Source organism: Rhipicephalus sanguineus, chromosome 5, assembly GCF_013339695.2.
Source record: "Rhipicephalus sanguineus isolate Rsan-2018 chromosome 5, BIME_Rsan_1.4, whole genome shotgun sequence".
NCBI lineage: Eukaryota > Metazoa > Arthropoda > Arachnida > Ixodida > Ixodidae > Rhipicephalus > Rhipicephalus sanguineus.
The window spans coordinates 112,589,557-112,616,404 of record NC_051180.1 but is presented as its reverse complement, the minus strand read 5'-3'; the positions used below and the strand labels follow the sequence as shown (position 1 = coordinate 112,616,404).

Genomic DNA, 26,848 nt, shown 5'->3' with positions numbered 1-26,848 from the left:
AACTAATTGCTTTTGCTGATTCCCTCTATTCTCTCCCTTGTCTACTAGACTTCTGAAGCCATAAATTATAAGAATTCAGCCGAAACTTTCACGAAGCTTAGAACCTTGAAACTAGCTCCAATACTGCTGTTGTACCATTTCTTGCTCTACGTGTCCTCCAGAATTGTCTCGTCTCAGTAGGTCTACCCGTTATATTTGTCATATTACGGCGAGAAAAAAATACATGCGAAGCATTTGTATCAATCACTAGGCTATTATGCTCGAGCACTTTGTTCTGCCAACATAAAGAGGCTTTTATTTCCACCATATCCCCACCATAAAGACGCGTTCATCTGGTTTCAGACGGTGAAACGAGGAATCCCGTGCCACATGTGGGAAGTGGTGCGCTCAGACTGGCCGCCCGAGTCAGAGGGCATCTCCACCCTGTGGGAATGGTGCTTCGTCGTGCCCGTAAGCTGTTCTAGATATCTGACAAAGAGATATCGGCTGCTTACTAAATCTTCAACGTTTCGCGGAAAATAATGCCGTTACTGGTACCCGAGGCCGATACTGGTAGCCTGGGATGCATTCCTGTTCGTTGGCGTTATAGCGACATCTCAGGTGACATCAAACATGAACTGGCTGTTACATGTATCAATTATTTTTTATATACACCCTGAATGACTCGCTGGACCTTTCGTTAAATTTGTTCATGCTTCCTTATATACCCTGTTCTATACCCTGATCTGTTACCGCTTCATGGCGCTCCCGTTCGCGGAAGTATCGTAGCTGTGACACTAAGCACGAAAAAACGGAAAAGTGGCTTTATTATGCAATGATCCTTCGCCTGCCTGTTTTAATTTCTTTTCATATATAGCCTCTCTCAATGCGAGACTGATAACAGCGATAACAGCCTGTTGTCCTGCCAGGCAATGACGATGGGATAAACGAACAATATAGCCAGAATAATCGTTTCATAAGCTCACTGCAATCTCAGTGGTGGGATGATGCGATGCTTTTATTGTAACGACATTCCTTTTTGTGCTTCGTCAGTGGTCCGAGCGTCACAGCGTTATCCCCAGGGAACGCTGCTGGTTATCGATAAAGGATGAGAAATCAACAATGTAAATCGAAAAAAAAAAGCCTTGGATTACATCATCGTCTGTGCAATAATTCGATATTTAATCTTAATATTAGGAAGCGTTATTAGCCGTTTGTAATCACACCATGGTATGCATTAGCAACACCGCTAACAGAATCTAATGTTAATACCGTACCTGCTTCCCATGCCAACGTCAGAGAGAATTCCAAAGTGCCGTGGGGACGAAACATTGTACCCTTATCTAATACAGCATGTATATGTAAAGTACATTCCTTAATATCCTTACGAAATACAAAGGACTGCTGCCCAGTCGTCTCACAAACGCCACGTAACGACATTATTACCGTGACCTGTGATCGTGCGCAAGAATTACACGAACTAACATTTAGACCTGGGTGTATCCAGATGAATTAAAGGGCGACAACATAAGGGTAGCAACTGCCGTAAGAATAACAAGCCAGTTCGAACTTAAAATCAACTGTGAAAGAGATGGTGATAGCGATGTCATTCGTCGTTCGGACCTCTGAAGGCTTTAAAAAGTTATTAAAATCGCCATACCACAAACCTGTGCATTGTAACAGCAATAACATCCATAAGATACAGACGCCTGGGTGTTTATGCTGACGGCTATTTGCAGCGAAAGCTCAACTTGCAAGAGTTGGACATCACGTCACGGCTGCCCATTGTATACCGTTGCCTTTGCGTAGAGCATAACTAGTACTGTCTGCCTCGTAAGACCATTCAAAAATAAAACCAATCTTCCATACGTTAAGATTCAAAATCGTTGCTTTATTTTCTTATTTGCAGAAAGGGGAAGAGGGAAAGCGTACATCTGGCAACACCTATATGGTGAGCCTTGATATAACGGTGCTTCAGGTGAGTGTGTTAAACTAAACCCCAAATTGTCATTCCTATTGCATATGCAATAGATTATTCACATTGCATATGCGAAAGCTGTGCGCTTGTGTTGACTACAAAGAGAGGTGTACGTCACAAGCGCAATAACATTTGAGCCCTTAATAGCGACACAAACGTAAGCATGATGTCTGCCCTTTGAGGTGCTTATATGAGCGAGACGTTTAGACATGTAACTACTGCAGCTTTCACAAGAGACGGCACATTATGTTCAGGCAATAACATCATTATACTGTGGTACGGCGACTGAAAGTAACGACATGATTCGGAGCAAGTTAATCGCCGTTTTATTGCACACATGAATCAGGCGCACGCATAGCTGTCACAGTGTTTTTCGGCTATTGTGTGTAGGTGGCACTCCTCACGCAGATTTTGCAGCCCACCCAACAGTAAAAGCGTAATGATATTCTTAGTATAAAATTTTCTTCTCGTATTTAAATGGCGTAAAATGTAACTGCATTAGTTGGGGCAGGAGGCTGCACAGAAATTCGCGGCGCATAAAAGTTTCTTGGGGGTATGCGTAAGCCTGTGCTGTCGTAATATTTAACCATTCTCGGGTACACAGTGGAAGATTACTATTCCTTGACTTGCTTCGGTTAAGTGTAGCTATCCTTCATGGAGACGACTGAAAAATGCTCCGTAATGCCTAACAGCTAGAGATGTAGGCAAACTAATGTGCGACAAATACGCAGCAACCTAACCAGAGCAAGTGTCCCTGGAAAATTATTCCTTTCCATTGCACGGTGCCGTTCTTGCTTTTCGTGCCATAAATTAGCCAACGTCACCACGACGGAACTCCAACAATAGTTGAGACGTAGACACCAAAACCAGCTTTGTCATTGCTGTAACTCGACCAACCGTGCTGTTCCCTACGCCTGAAAGAAATAGGGGGGGGGGAGGGGGGCTTCTACCTGACCCCCCACCCCACCGCTCGGAAAAAATTTCTGGCTACGCTGTTGCAACACAGTAATGAATAAATTAAGGATACTTATGGTAAGCTGGACTGAAGTTCACTGTAATTGTCGCTATAACTTCGACAGTATTAATCTTGTGCTTCTACTATAGTGCTGCTGAACAAAGGCGTGAACTAAAAAGAAATCATTTAAAACACTGAAAAGTCAGTTATTTCGATTTCCTTCAGCAACTGTGATAGGGAATAATGTGGAAGTTAACGTTTGATATATTGCTGCTTCTGTCAGTATTGGTATGTTCGAGCACATTATTAGAGCTTTATATCCAACTGATCATGAAAATTTTCACATGCACCGTTTTCTGCACTACTCTTTTCAGGCATACTAGGTTAGCGGCAACAGAAGGTACTTGCACTGTTATATACATAAGAGTCTGCTACAATATACATTAAATAGACGTTCGTTGGAAATACGAACGTAAAGTTAAAATCGTCATTTTTAAGTTCCTCACATGCGTCTGCCTTGAAAAACATGTGGACCTCAGCGAATTTATTTTCAACAGTAAATCGGTTCCTAGCTCACTCAGGATTAATAGAGCTTCCCTTTTCAACTCGCCTCAACCAACCTTCGTCCAAGGGAAGCCTTCAACTGGCACTACGTATCTGTCCTTCGCCTTAACACTCTTTGCTTTGTACGGCACCGTTACGTATATGATAATTCTTGTGGTCCTACACTCTAAGGAAAAAAGGTGTCTTCTTTGCTACACATGTGACTCTCCCATGTATAACTCCCTTTAGAGAGGCACGCTGACTCTCTTTAGGAGAGTCGTTGGATCTATGACTCTCTTTAAAAAGGCACGCTAACTCTTTTTTGGAGAGTCGTGCGTACCATGACTCTCCTAAAGAGAGTCAACGTGACTCTCTAAAGAGAGTTATGCATAGGAGAGTCACATGTGTAGCAAAAAGGAGTCAAAGGACACCTTTTTTTCTTAGTGTAGCTTACGGAGAAGGGAGGAGTGGGGGGATGAAAAGAAATCACTTTCGCACGGCACCGTTCGAGACCTTTGCGCCAAAGCATTTGCCTTTGCTTCCAAGGTTCCGAGTGAGAGCGAAAACTCCTTGTCCCTTGAAGAGGGTACACGGTTAAGCTACAACTTCTACGACTCGTTCAAGAACCCACCGGAACTCATCGATTTGCATGGCTTCGACATTTCGCCCTGCTACAAGGACAACGATTCGGTGGATGCCTATCTCGAAGTGAAACGTGAGTATCATTCGCGAAGTTCGTAGCATAAGTTTCATTGTCGGCTTAAAAAAAAAGGAATCGAGCCTTACTTTGATATCAGACGTGACCTTTCGCAAGCGTCATACCAAAGGAACAAGCGTTTTGTACGTGACTCGACTCGATCGTCACAGCATTTAAGGCAGGGTCCGTTCTCTTAAATTTAATCTCGAGGTTCACCAGCTTCCGGAATACAAGAGTGCAAAAGTTAGCAAGGTATAATTCTCCATTTGACATTAGAGCATTACTTATCGCCATGCTTGTGAGTATTTCTCCTTCTATGATAAACATTCCTTTATTGAAAGTGTATATCATCCGCAAAGGAAACAATCACCAGTCAGCCGCTGCCAACAAAGCCCCGTTTGGGCTTGCGCTTTTTTTACGATAGGCGGAAGCTATAATGAAGCCTTGCACAAATAGAATTATTGAAGCCGCAGAGCTGACAAAAATCTCATTACCTCATTTTCAATGCTCGTACGTAACTGGGCATTGCTCCTTGGCCATGTTTTATCGCAGTCACTTTCCCTTGTGACCCAGCTATTCGAAAGGCATATTTCAATAAAGAAATGCTCGATTCACCTGAGAGAGAGACAGGAAGAATTAATGTTTTATTTTGAGCAAATTGTTCTGCGCCTATAGGTGGGCGGTCCCCTTATTGCAGGTAGTCGCCTGTCGTATAGATAATTCCCGTACCCGTTCAATAATGCTTGTAGGCGAAAAGAGAGCGCTCCCTCGTCGATTCGCGCTTGACCAAAAAAAAAGTATACATAAATGAATTAAATATCGAAACTGCAAACTACGACGAAATCAAGGAAAAACACAACGAGCCACCTCAGTATAAAACCACGCCGGGATATAGCAACACTGTGCAAGCCACTCTCACATGGCTCACGCTATGTTCTGAGGTAAAGTTTGTAATTGCTACCTGCTAAACAAGAGAAATAAACTGAAGCCATCGAATCTGAAATGGGGAAATAAAAGTGGAGTTCGGTGTTAATTAAATTAGTTTTTAATACGAATTTCTAATACCTTCCCAAGTTTCGCTAATCAGAAGGGTAGCATAATAGCATATTTCTCGGAGTCCAGCGTTCACTCCTTCGTAAAGAACTATACCGTTGTTTCAAAATAGTGGCACAGAAACTAGCTTCGCAGAAGAGCACTCCTCGATGTCGTTCACTGAACTGTTGAGAATGACCAGATATTGAAGCTGTTATAACAGCAAGCAAAATGCTACGAGCATATGTGACGTGTCGTAACCTTGACTTGCTGATATATGAGGTATTGCTCATATGTCCTAAAGTTGAATATAACGTTACTTAACCACAATGTTTCCCACAATTCCATAATATAGGGAGCGATGTGGGCCAAAATGAAGCATGAAGCAAATTAGACGACAGATTTATAGAAAGCAGAGAGGTATGATCTGAAATTACAAATTATTTCTCTATATAATCACGATATATTTTTTGTTGGTGTGTGTTGGGGGGAGGGGGGGGGGTAATTCACGCTTTTTCAAAGCTCCTGTGCTGTACTCGGATCCTGCCACCTGTGCTTCTCTAATTGCAGTATCATCCTCGGACTACTCCACGCTTTCTTCAATTTCTACGCTCAGCGACCCTACGTTTTTGTCTGCTTGGCGTAAGGCACTCGATCAGGCTTCTTCTCTCTCAGACCACTCACTGCGCGTCACTCGAGTCAAAGGGGTAAGCACATGTTTGCAGTATGCTGCGTCTTATGTTGAAACAAAAAAGATAATTTTTCCCCCAACCTAAAACTTTGCGTAAGTAAATTGCAAAGCCATCTGGTTTCTAGAATACCACAGGTGTTTAATATTCAGGGCTACGAAAGCGCTTGCTCGCACGTATAAAAAATTGGCCGCGTATCTGCGTGCTTCGCTGCAAATGTCGTGTAAAGACGATAGAAGAGGCGCTGTGTGAGATATGGACGCCATCTGGCAATACGTCGGGAAACATGAGTGCTGTGTTGCGTGCTGGTAGTCCCGGCGCAGCAGCAGGCGAAGACCGGCGGTGACCAACGCGACCTGCGGGGACGCCAGCCAGCCCGAACACGCGGTTTGGCGCGAAGCGCTGAAGCAGAAGAAACGTCCGCACTCAACGGGTACTCTCCACACACTCTTTTATTTACACGTCGCCAGGGTAAAACAGGAATGCCAGAGCGGCACCCACAACCGGCAGCATGAAGGCCGCCCACAACGCTGCTTTTTCATTTTTTAGATATTTTTTTTCACCTTCTTGGCCTTCTCAAAACTAAAGTTTTTCACCACCAACCCATGGCATTCGTACAGTGCAATACAGAACCGAAACCAAAACACAACAGTGAGCTCGAGCGGAGGGCACGGAGGAAGGCAAATTTCAGCGCAGCTTAAGAAACTAGGGTCCTTAAAATTACGTATGTATGCATTTTCTATTAAAGGAACACGCCATCTAATACTTACCTAGTGATGTTGCACCTCAGATATGCATGATATTTACTTTTTGATTGACAACGTTCACAAGTATGAACAGCCGTACCAGTTCAAGAGGGCTGGCCCTTGGGCAAGTGGTTCAACTTTGGCCGAGTGGCTGAATCTAGGGACGTGCCGACAAACAGAAAGACAGACAGAAAGACAAAAGACTATCGTCTTTAAAAAAGCAGTATGACACGGGCATGGTTTGGTTGTGTATTGAAGAAGGTCACAGTTTCGCCTCAAGGGCGAAGCAATGAATTCCATAGCAACAACTTGGAATGTCACACCAAGAACGACAAGCACCTTCCGTTCGCGGACTCTTGCGTTCGCGTTGTCCCAGTACTTTTTGTCCCAATAGGGTGCCTTGATGCGCGTTTTGTCCACACATCGAGACACACTGTCTCCCAAGACCCTGCGGAGCCTTCCTCTGGGTGGCGAACAAAAGCGGACAGCGCGCGACCTCAACAGAAGAAAAGAAAGAGGGCGCTTGGCAGTGGCACGGGAAGCCACGGCCCGCGTTCCCTGCTGGCGTCGATTCTGGTCACTGGTTCTGGTTCAGCCGTCTCATGTGGCATAAGCGTGTACAAGAGCCAAAGCGTGGTAGCGCGAGCCAAGCTCGCGCTACCATGAGCGACGTGGCGATCTTCTTTTAACACGAAAGTGTTTTATGCTGGGGTCCACCAAGCCTTCACTGACGTATTTCCGTCACGGATATGACGTTGATAAAATGTACACTAACAGATGTGAAAGAAAAAAATAGAAGAAAACGTTCCGCCGCCAGGAATCCGCCGCCAATCCGACTACGCCATCGGCGTACATGCACATAGCCTCCACAAATGCGCCTTATATATTTCACACATTCTCTCTCGCATGGTGCTCTCTGTTGGTGGTGCTAGGCGGGGCGGGGTGGTGCCGCTACCTGTGAGCGGTGAAAAGAAATACTGCGTCATGATCACGCCCTCCGAGACTGCGCGCCGGCAGGGGCGCTATCTTGGAGGCCATGTTATGACACTAACGAGCACCGATAGGGAGCGATTCGGCGACGACGCAGTTAAAACGTCTCGGTATCAGCGAGGAACACTGGCCGCGCTATCATCAAGGAGTCGCCCTAGACGCAGTTACGTTCTTTGTCTTTCGCTTCGTGTCTTTCGCTCCGCGTGTGACGGCTGGTTGTTGGAGTAGTGCAGCTTCCACATGCACCTGCGGTGTCTCTCCGCCGCCTACTGCTTCGAGTGCAACATCAATGACTCATAAAACTGCTGCACTAAGCGCCACGGAAAGGCAACGGTGCCGACGAGTGAATGTTGTGCTTTGGTGGAGAGAGACACAGGTAAGCGGAACGTAGAACGCCTTCGTGCGTTCACGGCTCAAGCTACAAACCTCTGCCTCCCGCGTTGCTGATGCGCACTGTGGTAGTGTATGCATGAGCACAGGCGTAGGTTACATTATTACTCGGCAGCTCACACCGTGCCGTTTCCCTCCTCAACTGAAGCGCTTTGAAGATGCGCGTATCGCGTAACAGTGTTTATTATGCCCTTGTTGATGCCATCTTGCGCGGAATTCATGACAGGCTGTGTCCAAGTAAATGTTAACAAGTTCAGCTACCACAGTGGTTAAACCATGATCATGGTTAGTCGTCACGATGGAGATGTACCACTGTGTGTCAACGTGGATGCATCCAAGCGGTGCTATAGCTGCCGAACACCAACAGACATTGTACAAGCTCTCCTATATCAATACACAATAACCGACCAACTACTTCTGTGAGGACACGTTTCACTTTCGGGTTATACCGATTCCTACCACGGAGGGATCAACCATGTTTTTTTTTTTTTTCCCTGGCCGATTGGCCACAAGTGCCGCGGCACTACAACCCAAAAATCGAGAACTAGCGTGGGACGCCAGCGATACGACGCAAACGCAACGCGGGCCACGATGCAGCATGGCCCGCGTCAGGCATAATTTTGATTTCGCCACGTGTCGCGTCCCGTGCGTTTGACCAAACGCCGCGTGCGTTCAGGTTCTGCCGCTATACTCGCGGACAACTTTTCTTGGCAATGAAGCGAAGGCTACAGAGCCACAATGCACGTATCCTACCGCTAATGAATATAGTCCTAGAATTGCGTCCGTATTTTCTGCGTGAGATATATATAATACTCCTTCATTTTCTACATGTAGCTGTCTGAGGCGGAACGTAGCGCACACAAGCGAGATATTTGCAGTTCTTTTAATTTTTACGTTGTCACTTTGCGTTTTTGCGTGCGTGAAAAAGTCGCGCCTTTTACCAGTACCTTAGACGCTAAGCAGCGTTTGCGTCGAAATGCAACGCTAGCCATCACTTTGCACGGCGCTACGAGACGCGCGCCAAACCGGACTACTTCGCGTAGCAGTACATGTGCAGACGCTCCGCCCCCGTAGCTTTCCCTTCATTGCCAAGAAAAGTTGTCCGCGAGTATAGTATCCTGGATAACGAATGGCGCGTGGCGTAACTGTCTAAGGCAGCGCGCTGCGGAGCAGGTTCGAATCCCCGGTCGCGCGCATGAAGAATTTTTCTTGTGAATTATTTTATATGTGTTTATATATATATATATATATATATATATATATATATATATATATATATATATATATATATATATATATATATATATATATATACATATACGGGACATGACGGCGACGGCGATGCCGCTCAACGAAGGAACCGGCGCCTAAGAGCTGCGCTCTAAAAGAGGCAGTAGCTACACGAAGACTACTAGCAAGACAACAAAACTGTGTCAGCCATAAAGAGATAAAAACATGCTGCATCTAAATGCTAGAAGACTACGATGTAGATGGAGTGCGGGAAGGACAAGGGTGAAATTGAAGCATAAAATTTGCCGAAGCGTGTCCCATGTGAAAGATTCCACAGAAATAGAGCACAGCTAATAGAAAACACATGTTCCGGAGCGCAAGCACATTCATTAGGAAAACTTTCGTGTTTCAGTGCAGTCAATAAAGTCAGGAATGATAAAAAAAAATTTAAAGAGAAAGGTATTTACCTGAGGTAGAGTAGGGTCGATATATAACTAAGTGCATGAAAGAGGAAGCCGCCGGCTTGCATGAAGCAGTAATGTTATCTATCGTGCAAAAACACTGCCGTGGCGATACATTTAAGAATTCGAGGGGGTAAAAGTTATTGAGGAGCACACGACTATGATCTATCTTGTAATCATCATCCCTTCGCTACGTAAAACCTAAACATAATTTTATTTATTTGGATAGTCCGTCACGGTGGTACAGCGGTTACGGCGCTCAGCTGTTGACCCAAAGGATGCGGGTGCGATCCCGGCCGCGGCTGTCTCATTTCGATGGAGGCGAAATGCTAGAGGCCCGTGTTCTATGCGATGTCAGTGCACTTTAGAGATTAACAGATGGCCGAAATTTCCAGAGCCCTTCACTAAGACATGCTTCATAATCATATCGTCGTTTTGGCACGTAAAACCCCAGAAATTATTATATTATTATTAATGGTTTCGCCACTCTTCATGGAGACGGCGCCTAGGTGGAGTAACCCCTCGACCCGCGACTTTAAAGCCCCATCCGCCAAAATTTTCCACCTTTTTCTCCTACCTATATCGCTCAAAAGAAGCGGGAAAAAATGCACGCCGAGCCACTTATTCCGGGTTATTACGATGGAAGATTTTAGAAAATTGCAAAAAAGAAAGCACTGAAAATGAGTTTTTTTTTCTTCTCCCAAGTAATCCTGGCTTAAGGAGCGCTGTAGGCTTTGCTCTAGATTGCACCCTGAAGAATCTAAGGACGGACCCAGTTAAGCTGTTCTGTCTGGCCATCATCTAAAGAAAACACAAACTTCTAGTGCAACCTATGAGAACGTAATAGTGTGTTATATTCTATACTTTAATAATTTAGTCCACTAGAATGCGTGTACTTAGTTTTGCCACGAGATGAAAGATGAGAATAAGATTCTTTTTTGATCCGCTGCAGTGTTTTTGTGCGTAACCTTAATTCTTAAAGTTTCGTCGCAATTTACGGCCGCAGTTCAGTGTTTACTTTTTTAAAACAAACCCTCCATTCAGTGAGGCTATGGGTCATTAGTAGCAACTTATTTTCAAGGATTTCGAAACAAAATGATGTCACTTTTGCTTCCTATTTAAGAACACGCGACAACATTGAGAATAGCGCTTGTTGCGATCTTTTCCATCATCAAATACATTTGTTTTCTTCCTGCGTTCACATGTTTTTCTTCGTTGTCTTTATTTCAATGACAGTATTTTTCGGAAGGTGACACGCTGTTTGTCACGTTCGTCTTGCTGGACCGATTTCCTGCTGATGCGAAAGTAGAAATTGAGGACACGCAAGTCGACTTACAAGGCATGCAAGATAACCTGAACAAATCCATCAGCGAAGGCAGCCTTGGAATAATCTATAAAGGAGTAAGCGACATGATATTTGTTGTTGTTGTTGTTGTTGTTGTTGTTGTTGTTGTTGTTGTTGTTGTTGTTGTTGTTGCTGTATTGTAAACGCTTGTCATACCGCTTGTTCTCCGTAAACCACATTCAAGTTTCAGTCCTGGAACGTACGTACGAGGGGCTAAAAACATCAGTGGTTACCTGTCGCCAGTGTGATGAGTTTAATCATTGCTAGCCTGTGTTCGCCTTAACGTTCTTGTAAATTGACGTCAAAAATCTGGTGCATTGGTCATGAAAGTTCAGCCAATAAAGACTCCGTGTACATTTACGTACGCTGTGACTTATGTACACCCCACTGCAAACGTTTCCGGGACGCTAAATGTTCGAGAAAGTTATATTCTCTTATCGTCTAGGAACGTCGCCTCAAAATAAATGTTCCAGCCTCTGGTTGGCATCGCAACCTATGCATTCATCAGCTTGATTAGAACCATTACGCACTAACAGATCATAAATTCGCATTTGTTGAGGGGCTAACGTGCCGCAGACTTTTGCTCTTGGATGTAAGTTGTGCTAAGCACTAATGTAGGTCGTGTGATTGATATGCTGCGACAAGATCTGCTTTGTTTATAGAGGCATGATAAAGAAACAGCCGTTTTAGCAAAATTATTTCGCCGTCTTCCACCGAGGTGTCTTTCATAGCCCATGCATTGCCTCGTTACATTAAATAACCTATGTTTCAGTGCAATATCCTTCTTGTTTTTTCACCACAATGGCGGTTCCCATACCTCAAAGCGAAGTTACGTTTTTTTTGCGTGTGTGTGTCTGTAATTTGTTGATTTTTAATATTCCGTTTCTCACTTGCATGGGGGACGGGGGTGGGGGAGCAACTGAATACCGCTGGGTCGGGAATATTTTCCGAGATGGTAAAAGAAGAAAGAAACTAAGAATAAACACTACTGTAGCAAACCGACCACGATTTCTCATTCCACTTGCTCGATAGGTTTCGATGCCCTGAGAAACAATGTTAGAACTTTTTGCTGAAGCTCTAAGTGCGAAGATAGCATCTTTTTCTCGTTCTTTGTAGTTTCCCTTCTTTCAACAAATGCGGATAATTTCCTCGGCAACCCGCATCTTAGAGAACATATGCAAGGTTTCTTGCTCACCATGAAGCTACACTATATAAAACGGTTATATAAAAATCTTCGAGAAAATATGCATCTATATAAAGAAACGTCTGCGGGTCACGAAATGTAATAAAATGCAATAAAATGTACCAGCGCAACTAAATCGCATAGCCTATTTGTTTCATATGCAGTACACCAGCCCGCAAAAAAAAAAATTCTACCGACCCCCTTTGGTAACAAACATGATTAACGAAGGCATCTTGGTTGTTACAGACTCCTCGCTTGAGATAGGAAGTCGTGCAAACTGTATTGCTGGTACAGGAAGGAAACATTAACCGAAATAAATGGTGTCGTTATCTTTGTGTTACATACCTTCCGCGTACCGTCTGAAGGAGAGAAGTACTGCGCAGCCCTGTGGAAATTTTGGGCGTACGTTGTATACACATGAAGCAGTTTCTATCGTCAAAAATGCTGTCATAACACCCTTCACCGTTAGAGTGCAATGAAGCTCAAATCCATAACTAGGCGACTACTTAATGCACAGGTACTGATGATGTAGCGAACAAGCCGCAAACTAAGGGCTGGTATTTGGTTTACAAGCTGCGTAGGAGGGCAGTTCTAAGTTAATGTCTGTTACATCTCACCCAGCTTATGGAGAACGGAGTTCTTGACGGACTCTATATTGGTGTACTGGTAGAAGTGTAGGTACAGTTAATCAAAATTCTAGCACTTGATAGAGAAAGAACAGACATTGTCATTATCCGAAAGGGGCTTCCCTCAAGCTCTCTAATTCTGTCATTCCTTGAGCTCGGGCTGCATACTAAGCTCTTGAAAGTTTCAAGTTTAGGGTGACTACAAATCAACATTACGAGTAGCTGTACAGAGATTCCCCTAGGGTCGCACATTTGAAACCTTTGGAAGGTAGACTAGGCGTTCTTTTCTAATATACGGTACCGTCTTTTCTAATGTAGAGACACCTAAAAGTTGTACACGTATGACTGAGGCTGTGGAGTGCAAGTTGCCTGCCTTAAGAGGGAAGTCCCTAATGAGAAAGAAATGGCATCCGGTAAAGTGTGTGATTAGAGCGTTCAGGGAGGCATTAGTCAGAGCAATCAAACGACACTTCCGCCATCATTTAGTTTCGTGTGACTATATAAAACAGATTAGATATGGTCATGTATGGATAACTGTAACAAAGAACGCCATACATTGCTCGCAACCAACCCGTCGTCATAGCTTACTCGTCAGGAAAACTGACGAGTAAGCTATGAGTAAACTGACGAGTAAATGCACATTGACAATCACGCTGAGCGAGTTCTGATGGAGGCAAGCTAGTTTCTTGGTGTCATGACAGCTCTTCAGGACTGTGGCGAAGAGTAGGAGTATTTGTAAGCGATGAAGTGAAAACATGTTTTAGGTAACTACTGCAATGAACAGTGCCTGCTGAGAGGCTGTTATGTGTATGCTGTACAAACGGAAACGCTGTGTAATAGATTATTGTTTCAGCTCTTGCTCCGTATTAGCAGTTCAATTAGTACTGAAGCAGCATCTTCTCTCACCGTGCTCATTCTAGCAATCATAGCGTGTATAAGATGATAATAGGTGTCAATTGGTTATACCAGAGCTTCTTAAATGGTGTTTGCACGTCGCATGAATGAACATGATAGGCGCCACTCCATACAGCGTGAACTAGCAACTATTTCAAGTAGTTGTTCCGCGCTCTGTGTGATGTTTGTTCCGTCCAGTTTCAGAGTCGTTCTTGGTTTTGTGCGAAGGAATCTGTTTATTTTGCGCACCATAAAGCGCAATGCGTCTACAGGGTTTGACAATGCGACTGTCACCACTTGCGTGCCATTCTGATCAGCCTCGCCTGCGTGTCGCTCTTTCAGGTCAACCTAACAGTGTCGTCTTGGGGCTTTGGACTGCCCCTTGGACTAAAGCCTCAACCTGCGCCTCCACCGACAACGGATGCCCCCGCTCCCACTCAAACGACCACTGTGGCTGAAACTACACCCACCGAGCAAGTGACCACGGCGACATCTTCGAGTGCAACTACTAAGGCCGATGTCCCCACCACCACCTGGGAGATCATCACGAAAGCCGTGGTTACGGACTCTCCATCCGTAGTGTCCCATGACTGGGACACTACGACTTCTACGTACGATATCATAACCGAGCTTCCAGAGGCGTACTCTAGCTTTGGAACGCGCTATTCTCCCGGCGTGGTCGGGGGCACGACGGTAGGACTGTTTCTGCTCGGAGCGCTGATAGGGGCGTCGGCTACGTACATGAAGAGCGCGTTCTTCTCAACAGCGTCGCTTCCCACGACGGTGTTTCACTGAGGCACGGTGCCTCACTCGATGACACTCAAGTGATTCATATTTTGTTCATGACGCGGTGAAATTACCCCCGTTAATGTGTACACGTTTTCTATTGCGCCGCCATGACCTGATCTACATTTACGGTGGGGACCAGGGGTCTAAGTCGCAGTCTTTCTTTCGTTAATAATCTTCGCCACTAGATGGTCCCTTTCGCTAACCATACGCCCCGAGTAAGGATTGGCTGAAAGTTTCTCTCAGAATTCTAACGCAAGAATGTTTTCAATGCGAGCCCAGGTGGTTAGGTTCGAATCGCGAGACCAATGTAGTACTGCAAGCTCGCTTATATATGACGTAAGACATTAGGAGAGACAAAAAGTACGCGAAAATGCTGAGTTAAAAGCGGCAATGAAAAAAAAAGAAATAGTCGATTACGCTACGTCAGACTTTACACCGCGTCGACGAGAGGTGCTGCCGTAGTGATATCTCCTCGCTCGGAAGTGCCGCGTTTGCAGAAACTTGTGCAATACTCGTGACAGATAACATTGTGGCGATCGACGGAATTGGAAGTAATGGCTGAACCTTTGCTGGGGGATGGGGGACGGCCTCCCTGTTATAAGTTGACGCTTGGCAACTGCTAACAGGAAAGCTACACCCCCTCCCCTAAATTTTCATTGATAAGCTAAACGCCATCTGTCACACTTCTTTTTTAAGTTGTGCTGTGCTTACACAACATGTGCTATTCCATTCCAGATACTCATATATAGCGTTCAAAATAATATAAGTTGAAATCGATATCGTATCCGAGATGTAAAAAAAAAACCTTTGAGAGATATCTATTAACAATGATTGTTCACAGGGCGACTCCCCATCCGCTCTTATATTTCAGAAGACGCTGTTCTATGATGCACTTCAGACACGTGGTTGAAATAAATATGCTAATTCCCCCTCTTTCTCATTGTTTCTCACTATTTTTGTCTCTCATTCAATTCGAAAGTTTTTCTGATGGTGCAGGTATAGTAACAAAACTGATTTCCATGAATACTTATATACTAACTTCAAACACCTTACTACTACCTTCAAATAGTGGGTATAGCGCTCGAGCGCTGACCCGAAGGTCGCGGGATCGAATCCCAGCCGCGGCGGCCGCATTTCGATGGAGGCGAAACGCTAGAGTCCCGTATACTCAGATTTGGGTGCGCGTTAAAGAACCCCAGACGGTCCAATTTTCCGGAGCCCTCCGCTACAGCGTCCCTCACAATATTATCGGGATTTTCGGACACAAAAAACCCCAACAATTATTATTGCGAACTTGAAACGGCCCCTGGGCCATCTTTACGCTGCGCTTCGTTCGTTCCTTCCGTTTGTCTCTTCTATGTGAAAGCGAGAGCGGGATGCTGTTTACTGACCTTCTTAATTAAGAGAATGCCTGTCCGGAAATGTGCGCCGCGGCGGCAAAAAAAAGTCAGTGATGCGTTTTCAGTCCGCGGTGAATAATTTGGATTGCCATACACACTGCAGGGGGAGCGCTGTATGCCGCATGTTTCTCTGTAGCATACAAACATACGTAGTTAACTGCGCATGTGCATGCGTCTCTTTATGTAATGAAAAAAAAAAGTGCGCGGAAAGTGTTGCTTATGAAAAAAAAAAACAGAAGCCCTTTCTCTATCGGAAGATTCGCTTGGCGTGTGCGTGCCTGGCCTACTATTTTCCTTTATTTCTTTCTATCGCTTTGCGCAAATATTTCTCCTAACCATCATCCAAGTGTTTAGCATATTATGTTACAAACTATGAGGGACAAGAGTGCTCCAGAAAGACGAAGACGACGTATGAAATAGCGCTCGTGTTGTTGCTGTTTCGCCATCTTGCCTGCAGCTGCGTCTATCTCTGTCTGTATATTTTTTAAATACATTACTCGCTTTTATACTCTCATCCCGTGACATTTGATGGAGGTGCGGGGTAGCAGCACGATGCAACGGAACTCCGCAGTGGTCGACGCTTGGTTTTTTCCACGATGGCAGAAGAGGCGTCGGCTTCCTCCGAAGGGACCGGAACGTACGGTTGCCCTTTCTCAGGTAAAAGTTCCTGGCGCGTTCTGCGGAACTGACAATGTCGACATCGAAGACTGGCTGTCGATGTACGAACGTACAAGTAAGACCTATCGCTGAAATGACGCACTTATGTTGGTAAGAACATCTTGCTCTGCCTAAAAGCAACAGCAAAAGTCTGGTTCGAGAACCACGAAGAAGAAATCGTAAGCTTGAACGCATGCAAGGAAAAGATGCGTGCCGTTTTCGGCAAGTCTGCGGGCAGAAAGGCAGCGGCCAAGAAGGAGATGGCAACTCGTGCGCAAACATCGACAGAATCGTACCTGAGCTTCCTGCACAAGATACATCGATCCAACTCCCCGGAATGCCATTGTGGTCAAGCAGAAGAAAATGTTCGCCATATTCTGTTGGAGTGCGTTAAATACGCGAATGAAAGAGAAAAATTAAAGAAAAAATTAGCAAGTTTGGACAGACGGCCCCTCACATTAAAGAAATTACTTGGACCATGGCCTGAGATGCATCTTCAGAAAAAGGCGAACATCTTCCTGACAGATTTTTTAGTGGAGACCGGACTGGATAAGCGCCTGTGATAAACAGCCAGGGATTGATTTATATGAAATGTGTTAGTGCATATACTGATAGTAGAAGAGGAATGTGTGCGGGTGAACAGTTTATGATAGTGTGAACTGCTGCAAGCAAACTGTGTATTGGTATGATTTTTTTTTTCGGATTGTTCATGTTTAGGTACCGTTCAGTATTATTCTTTGTTTTTTTTTTTTTCGCTGCATAACTTCGTGATATGGAGTAGCCGAGGCAATGTGGACCTCAACCTCTCCACAGCAAAACAGTTAGAACAGATTTATATACAGGACGTGAGTGCCCTACGCCGCAAATCAGGCAACGGTATGAATGAAACCGAAAAAGTGGGGCACATATTAAAAGGCATAGCAGATGATGCGTTCAGTCTTCTCATATGCAAGGACTGTGACGCTGTAGAGGCCATTATCAAGGAGTGTCAGTGTTTCGAGGCCGCAAAAAGTCGACTATCGCCTGTCATTTCGCTCGACTTACGAGCACAGCAGCAACATGGTCGTTCGAAGATGTCATTGCCCTCCAGGCTCCGCTAACTGCAGAGCACGTGACGAAGATAATCCGACGCGAACTTGAAGCTGTGTCTGCTGCTTCCACGCGCTCCCGCGCCTGTGACTCTAGCTCTCAGATGGTGCCATTGGTGCCTGCTATCGCTTCGTCAGAAACTTTCCAATGCTGGCCTGGATTCTGAGTGCGCCACTGCTCCTTATCGACCGATGGACCACCGTCGACCCTCATTTCCATATACCCAAGGTCACAGCCTTCCGGAGCGCCCTCGAAGTCCAGCCGAATGGAGGAATCCTGATGACCGTCCCATTTGCTTTAACTGCCATCGCATTGGTCACGTGGCCTGTCATTGCAACAGCCGGTGGTATTGGCGTCAGGAATTCTATGGGTACAACCGTCGCCCAGAGATTGATCATGGGCGCTTCCAACCTTACCGCATATCACCTCAGGCTACCAGTGACGACGTTCCTTCCATGCCGTATCGTCGTCGTTCACTATTTCCGCATGGTCATCAGTCCCGTTCGCCACTGTCCCGTCGCCCATCATCTCGCTCGCCCCAATTTCACCGTCCAACATCGCCGACTGAGCGCCTGCCTCGGGAAAACCGCACTCCATCTCACCGCTACCGTTCAGCACTGCCAAGGCTACGGAGTGTAAGCAAGCCACACGCTTGCGCTGCAAAACATAGTTCCGGATATAATTACTGCACATTTCGCAGGGTTGAGGCATTTGCCCTTGTTTAGCATGTGCTGCTTTAGATCAATAAGTAATATTGCCACCTGCCCAACATGGCAGGTACGGCGAGCGCGAGCCAACAATCCACAAGAATGGAAGAAGATATTCTGGGACAGTGCGCGCTCTCGCTCTGAGTTGTTGTTGTTGTTGTTGTGTTGGTAGCCATCTTCCCAGTCTTGTATGCGTCTCTCTGCCGGTGCAGTATTTCCTAGTTCAAGTCCTTCTGTAGCACGTGACAACTGGTGGAGGTGCGGGGTAGCCCCCAGCCGATGTTCCAAACGCCTCCCGGTAGCCCTGTACCTGTAGTGACAACACCTGTTCACAGGGCCAGCCGAAGAATCCGAGGACTACCTCGTGAGCGTGGACTTCTTCCCGAAATGACCTTCACCAGTTCTCACGTGCTACAGAAAGACTTGAACTAAAAAATTTCCTCATCACAATTACGTCGTATTTTTGTAATCGCTGTATAAATAACCGCCGGTCTCTGTCGTTACAAATCAACATGACAGTGCCCATGCAGACACGACCACCCGCTTCTATCCGAACTGCGCTTGCTACTCGCCCGCAGCGTTTTCAGCGACAAAGGAATGGTAAAATGAGCCGTCGCTTAGGAATTCCTGACGATGTAGGAATACATCGTCAGGAATTTTCACCCTTCCTATTGGTTAAGGGGCCCTGTAGCCTCCGCCGTGTTGAAGGGAACTTCTGAGATGGAGTATAGGCGATGCAGCTAGTGGAAGTGATGCTACGTCGACCGCTTTCCCACCAAATCCTCTGACCACACTGCAGATTAGACGCGACGTCATTGATGTTAAAGTGGACGACGCACTCGTTCTTGCTCTTGTGGACACAGGGGCTCACATATAAGTGATGAACTCAGAGCTTCGTCGCCGCCTTGAGAAAGTTTTAACGTCACCCACAGTACCCTTCGCCCCGGTCTCCGACGGGCAACACGACAGGCAACAACGACGATCATGCGTTCATGTACAGGCAACAATGAAATGCGGCAACGTTAAATGACAAGCAGTGTTGTACGGAACGGCGTTCCAAGAAACGACGTTCCAGGAACTAGTTCCTTTTTGCAGGAATGGAGGAACGCCACCGTTCCATTGAGGATCGGTGAAACTATAACGGTAACTCGTTACGTTTACGTAGGAGTGTAGAGGGAACGGCGTTCCTTCTGTAAACGATCCTCAGCACTGAACGGGCGCACGCACGCAGCACATCATGCAGAACAGGTCGGATGGGCGACGCGTGTGGCGCAAGAATCTACAGCTCGCCCCTCTCACTTGAATAAGGCGCCCGCCGGGGGCGCAGGGAAGCTGTCTTCTGACACCCGGTTGCCTGGATAGCGGGGAAGAGGACCGTAACGCAGTGGACACGGGTGCCGTAGTGACGCCTGTCCAGTGCCTTCGATGTTTGCGTTTGAGCAGGCTTCCCTTCAACATGCAAGTTATGTCTGTGGCAATCGGTGTATAATATTTATTATAGTTCATGTAGGCAACCGCCGTACCAATGACGTCGGTCATGCAATAAACCACATGCGTGCATCCAGCGCTACATTCTTGTTGCGCCCGCTGAGCCTGCCCTCGCCCCTACGACTTCGGTTGACTTATTCCTACGTGTATACAACACGGCAGTACCCTCAAGCGCTTGGTGGAGCGGCTCTTCAACATTGCGAACGAAGTGCTGATGAGAAAACAAGTTCGGCTGTCGGATACCATCATCATCATCATCATAATCATCATAATAATCAGCCTGACTACGCTCACTGCAGGGCAAAGGCCTCTCCCATGTTCCGCCAATCAACCCGGTCCTGTGCTTTCTGTGGCCTCGTTATACCCGCAAACTTCTTAATCTCCTCTGACCACCTAACTTCCTGTCTCTCTCTTGAGCCTTCTCTTGGAATCCAGTCAGCCGCATTTAATGACCAGCGGTTATGATTCCTACGCGCTAAATGCCCTGACCATGTCCATTTCTCCTTCTTTATCTCGACTAAGATGTCCTTAACACCCGTTCGTTTCCTGATCCATTCTGCTCTATTCTTGTCCCTTAAGGTTACACCTATCATTTTCCTTTCCATTGCCCGCTGCGTAGTTCTCAATTTCAGTTGAACTCTCTTTGTAAGCCTTCAGGTTTCTGTTCTGTAAGGTAAGTACTGGTAAGATGCAGCTGTTATATACCTTCCTCTTGAAGGATAGTGGTAAACTACCATTTTTGATATGAGAATGCCTGCCGAATGTGCTCCACCTCATCCTTATTCTTCTAGTTATTTCACTCTCATGGTTCGGCTCCGCGGTCCTAAGTCCTAAGTAGACCTGTCCTAAGTAGACGTATTCCTTTACCACTTCCAGGGTCTCGCTACCTATCGTAAAGCACTGTTCTCTCCCGAGACTGTTGTGCATTTCTTTAGTTTTCTGCATAATATTTTAAGATCTACCGCTCTGCTTTCCTTGTCCACCTTAGTAAAGTTACTCATGCAGACATCGAGATGCAGCTCTTGCTGAGTGCGAACAAGGGACTATAATAAGTCGTGAATATGTACACTGCACATTATTTTCCACTCACACTGCAATACTGAATCAGCACTCATTAAACGCCATGTATCGTTCGTTTGGATGCGGTTTCCTGTGCAAGAAACTTCATTATATTGATGCATGTGTGGAAATTTCTACTTGAATATCTGAAGCGCAGTATTCTCACTGCGCATTTGAAGACTGACGTGGAAAGTGCCACATGTGTTGCACTTGGCATAGACGAGCACGAAAGTTGCAGTTAGATATGTCTGTAGTACGACCGGTCGTCTATAAAAAATTCTTCTGGACGCGTTTCTTTAGATTCCTTTCATCTACATGTAACCTGCTGTCGGCTATGTATAATTCGTAAAATATATATGTAGCTTGACGTGAGCTTTAAATTCCTTATTTTATTTCGCCTCATGATTATGCGGCACTATATTCGGATTCAAGTTTCAAATGGAACGTTAATGTAACGACATGTTCCAATTTTTGAAATGTAACTGGAACGAGTTCCTTTCGCATTAACGGAACTTGTAACGGGAATTCGTTCCAAGATTGAGAAGGAACTAGGAACGAGCTGTCGTTCCTGTTTTAGAGGAGCGTGTACGACACTGATGACAAGTCACCTCGATAGCCTATGACCTCAATAGAAGACCAGATTGCCGTATCAGAAACGGGTGATCGCCGACAAGTCCACGGTCGAGATAGCATCAGCGATTGGAAAACGGAGCATACGAATACGCATGTGACTGGCGCACCTTTGAGGGCCTCATTTGTGTACAGTCGCGTGCGCCTGAATTTCTCTTTTCTTTTTTTCTCTTCTTTTTTCTTTCTTTTTCGTTTTTTTTTTTCGGTCACAAATACAACGCCAGTTTGTGAGGCAACACAAGCTTCGCTTGAAAACGGGGACGACTTAGGGTACCGTGTGTATTCTACTATGGGAGACCTTATGCTTTCCGCGATCTCCGAAGCAGTTAAACGCCTTCGAAGCCATACTACCTCGACGGTGCGTTTAAAAAATTTATTCTATCACAGACGAATAATATCTATACAGATGGGAACGACATTTTATTACTAGACATACGTTTACGAGAATCCCAAAACATGATTCTTAATGAAAACCAGTAGACAATCAAGCCACGGAAAGTAGAGGGGACGTTATTTGCAGTGATTATGATATAAATGTGAAGAATGTGAATGTAAATGTAGAGAATATAAATGTGAACAAATTAAATTAAACCAAGTTCCACGCCTGTGAAATCTGATCAAATAGCGGAGCTGGCAAGCAAGCGCCACCAGCTGGGGAAAGCAGATTGAGTTCTTTCTTCATGGTCATCTTCTTCTTTCTTGTTTATTTCATTTTTTATCTCTTCCTACTTCTTCCTCTTTCTTTTATATTTCTTCCTTTATCTCTTTTTATACTACCCTCTATCCTCCTTTCCCTCCTCCTATCTCTCACATCCCTCCTCCTCACTTCTCTTTCCCACCATATACTATACTATACTATACTATACCATACTATACTATACTATACTATACTATACTATACTATACTATACTATACTATACTATACTATACTATACTATACTATACATGGTTATGCTACCCTCTCGCCTCCTCCTTTCCCTCCTCCTCACCCTAACATCACTTCCCCCACCATCACTTCCCTTCCCGCCCCCTTGCTGTCGTTCCCACCCCCTTACAGTTATACCCTATGAAATGGACGAGTAGGCGACCACCGCCGTAGCTTAATTGGTAGAGAATCGGGCACCTTATTCGAAGGTTGTGGGTTCGGTCCCTGCCGGCGGAAAGTTGTCTTTTCGTCCATTTTAATTCATTCACATTTATATCATAATGACTACAAATAACGTCACTTATACTTTCCTTTGTTTGATTATCCGTTGGTTCTTATTAAGAATGGTGTCTAACAAAGAAGAACGAGACCTTCGATTCCTCTTATTTCGTTTAAAACAGAATTCAGTCGCATGGGCATAAATCGACGTACGGAAAGACGTGGAAGCAACATGCGCAATTGATGTTTGACACATTCACATACATGTGCGAATGATTTGTGTTTAGAACATCTGCTCGATGGTTTAGAATACTATGTACTCCACTACGAATGGAACTAAAGAGTAACCAACAAAACAGCGGGAGGCGGGTGGAATTGTTCGGAGAAAACACGAACGATTCAGAGTACTGCGCACCCTACAGTGGCGATAAAAAAAGAATTACGACAAGGCACCGGGCCCATTGCTACACATTCGACGCGCAAGGACATTTCCCCGATTCTCATTTCTTATTTCGTAAAGCCCTGTTTGTTGCTTAATTGTAGAAGTTGTTTTTGAGAAATCAAATGTTCAAGGAAATTAAAGAAAAGCTCCAACACTACGAAACGGAGCAACATTTCCTCTTCGAGAAATATTTTTTTTAGCCTAATAATGAGCTTCAGGTTCTTTTAAGCCACAGAAGCGAGAAGTTGACCGACACCGCCACACAACTGTGAACCTTTATCACAAGGGTACGGTCGCGATCACTGACGCGCGCGCTATCTCGGAAGGCATCAGCACACCGCTCGTATACCTTTCTACGTGCTGTGCTCTCAACGCGAAGAGACTGTGCCAAAAACCGCTTCTCTCCCTGGAGCGGCCGTATTCTCTTACACTAGCGTTTTGTGGAGTTACGCGAGACCGGATTCAAAAGAGTTAGCCGCGAGCCTTACCTCGTATAACAGTACAATTTGTTGTACTGTTATTGCTTCGCCTTTGCGGTGCAACTGGGATTTTTAATTTCCCGCTAGATTTCGGCGCGCACATTCGACGAGCACATTTTTAAAGGAATATCTAGCCAATGCAGTAGCTCCTAACGGACATTTAACTTGGCATGCATGACCGCCATAATGTTCTATTTATTTTGAAGAATTTGACTTCGTTGGCAGTAATATAAACAGCAGAGCTGCTTAAGCCGGCCGTAAAAACTACGGTGTCCGCAGCGGGACTTGGACTTCCCGTCTCATCGTGGGCGGAGCCACCAACTTGATCTTGGAGAGCCTCCGGCTCTCCAGATCTGAGTTCCTCAGGACTGAAATAAAGTACTTGTCATGTCATGTTCGCAGGAAACCACAGATGGGTATGAGTCACAATAATTGGGCAAGCCCAAAACTATGCTCGGTGGATCACTTGAAACACGTGAAAGAGAGGGAGAAAGAAAGAGAGAGAGAGAGGAAGCGCTAGAGAGAAAGAGAAAAGTAGAGAGAAATAAAGAGAATAAAGACATAAAAATATAGAAAGACAGAGAAAGACATCGAAAAAACAGAGAGCAAGGCAGAAAGAGAAAGAGAAGCAAAGAAGAGGGAGAGAAGAAATGGGAAGAAAGAGAAATAAGGATAGAAAGAGGAGAAAGAATAGGCAAAAAAATAGAAAGCACCTGGTACAAGAACAGATACAAGAAACAGAGAGAAACAGAAAGAAAGAGAAGAAGAAAGAAAAAATAAAGAGAAACGAGCAATGCCCCCCAGCTACGCTCTTCCTTCAGGCTTGGCACCATTATAGTGCGAACCTGCCGTAATTTTTGTAGTACAACGAGCTGAGTTCTAACTTGTAAGACACTATTGTGGTGGTATGAAACTTTCCTAAATTTAAGCAAAGCCCGTTAGGGACAGCAAGCATGGCAATTCTTCCACCAGGGTACCAGGGTAGCAAACTGGACGCATTGTCTAGTTAACCTCCCTGCCTTTCCTACATTCCTTCTCTCTCTCTCTCTCTCTCTCTCCACATAACCACTGCGTTTTGCCTATTTGCACGAATCATGAATAAGAACACAATTTTCGTTTAGTAAGGACACCGCGGATGCCTCGTACAATGCATAAAATCGCGAGAAAACGAGCGTTGAGATCAAGTTAATGAAGCTCATAATTACACCTGCTACTTTAACCTTTCGGCAAACATCTACATTACCTCGCATTGCTAGTCTCGATTTCTACGAGATGGGATCTATGTGAAACGTAGGTTTCAGTCGGGCCGCTTCTTTCTGTCATTTTTACATTGCTTGCGAATTGGATTTCTTGAGCATCGACGCATCGCTTTTGCTTACCGGGGTTTCAGTTAAATTTGAACCAAAACGGCTAGCAGCAATAAAGAAGACGCGTTCTTGAGACTAAGAATACTATTGGATGAGCAACAGAGCACGAAGAAAAAAAGACTGAGTTGCACAGGATCACTTGATGTCAGAATGGCCTAGAGAAGCAATAACTTGCCCAGTTTAAAACGAACTTTGGCCAACCCCAAGCCGGTGGTTTCACCATACGTGACAAGTTAACCTATTAGAAACGATTATGGGGACACGATACATCGTTGACTATGCTCCGTTTCATACATCAGGGGCAACGCTGCGGAAGTTATGCAAGAAGTTCGTCCAGCAAAATGTGTGAGTACGCGCGTCCCGCCCTTGGCTTTCGTCGTTGTAAACGCTCGTGCGAGCCTAGCACGAGCCCGCGCGTCATGCGTCGCAACGGGTTGCAAATTAAACACCAAAAAGCGAAAACAAAGAGACGCTAAGCGGTTCAGAACAACTTATTGACAGTCGTATAACGTGGTTTGTTTATATCTGTAGTACAAAGCATCTTCGTTTATTTCTCAGCCTAAAGACGAAAAGAAATCATATTACGGGTGGTAAACTTATTGGACTATTTTGTGGTTCAAACGCATCGACTGCAAAAAGTCTCGCTAGCCTCCACAGGGTTGCAGCGTTGCAGTCGTATAACGTGGTTTGTTTATATCTGTAGTACAAAGCATCTTCGTTTATTTCTCAGCCTAAAGACGAAAAGAAATCATATTACGGGTGGTGAACTTATTGGACTATTTTGTGGTTCAAACGCATCGACTGCAAAAAGTCTCGCTAGCCTCCACAGGGTTGCAGCGTTGCAGTCGTATAACGTGGTTTGTTTATATCTGTAGTACAAAGCATCTTCGTTTATTTCTCAGCCTAAAGACGAAAATAAATCATATTACGGGTGGTGAACTTATTGGACTATTTTGTGGTTCAAACGCATCGACTGCAAAAAGTCTCGCTAGCCTCCACAGGGTTGCAGCGTTGCAGTCGTATAACGTGGTTTGTTTATATCTGTAGTACAAAGCATCTTCGTTTATTTCTCAGCCTAAAGACGAAAAGAAATCATATTACGGGTGGTGAACTTATGGGACTATTTTGTGGTTCAAACGCATCGACTGCAAAAAGTCTCGCTAGCCTCCACAGGGTTGCAGCGTTGCAGTCGTATAACGTGGTTTGTTTATATCTGTAGTACAAAGCATCTTCGTTTATTTCTCAGCCTAAAGACGAAAAGAAATCATATTACGGGTGGTGAACTTATTGGACTATTTTGTGGTTCAAACGCATCGACTGCAAAAAGTCTCGCTAGCCTCCACAGGGTTGCAGCGTTGCAGTCGTATAACGTGGTTTGTTTATATCTGTAGTACAAAGCATCTTCGTTTATTTCTCAGCCTAAAGACGAAAAGAAATCATATTACGGGTGGTGAACTTATTGGGCTATTTTGTGGTTCAAACGCATCGACTGCAAAAAGTCTCGCTAGCCTCCACAGGGTTGCAGCGTTGCAGTCGTATAACGTGGTTTGTTTATATCTGTAGTACAAAGCATCTTCGTTTATTTCTCAGCCTAAAGACGAAAAGAAATCATATTACGGGTGGTGAACTTATTGGACTATTTTGTGGTTCAAACGCATCGACTGCAAAAAGTCTCGCTAGCCTCCACAGGGTTGCAGCGTTGCAGTCGTATAACGTGGTTTGTTTATATCTGTAGTACAAAGCATCTTCGTTTATTTCTCAGCCTAAAGACGAAAAGAAATCATATTACGGGTGGTGAACTTATTGGACTATTTTGTGGTTCAAACGCATCGACTGCAAAAAGTCTCGCTAGCCTCCA

General features: G+C 45.0%; 1 protein-coding gene across 1 annotated transcript in view; it reads left to right on the top strand.

Moving 5' to 3' along the window:
* The window catches only part of LOC119394144 (uncharacterized), a 250,919-nt gene that overhangs the window by 17,382 nt on the left and 206,689 nt on the right, over positions 1 to 26,848 (top strand). The window contains exons 8-12 of the mRNA XM_049415655.1: positions 343 to 450; positions 1,889 to 1,957; positions 4,002 to 4,170; positions 5,755 to 5,891; positions 10,927 to 11,091. Of these exons, the coding sequence (XP_049271612.1) occupies positions 343 to 450; positions 1,889 to 1,957; positions 4,002 to 4,170; positions 5,755 to 5,891; positions 10,927 to 11,091 (648 nt within the window). The remainder of the gene's footprint in view (positions 1 to 342; positions 451 to 1,888; positions 1,958 to 4,001; positions 4,171 to 5,754; positions 5,892 to 10,926; positions 11,092 to 26,848) is intronic.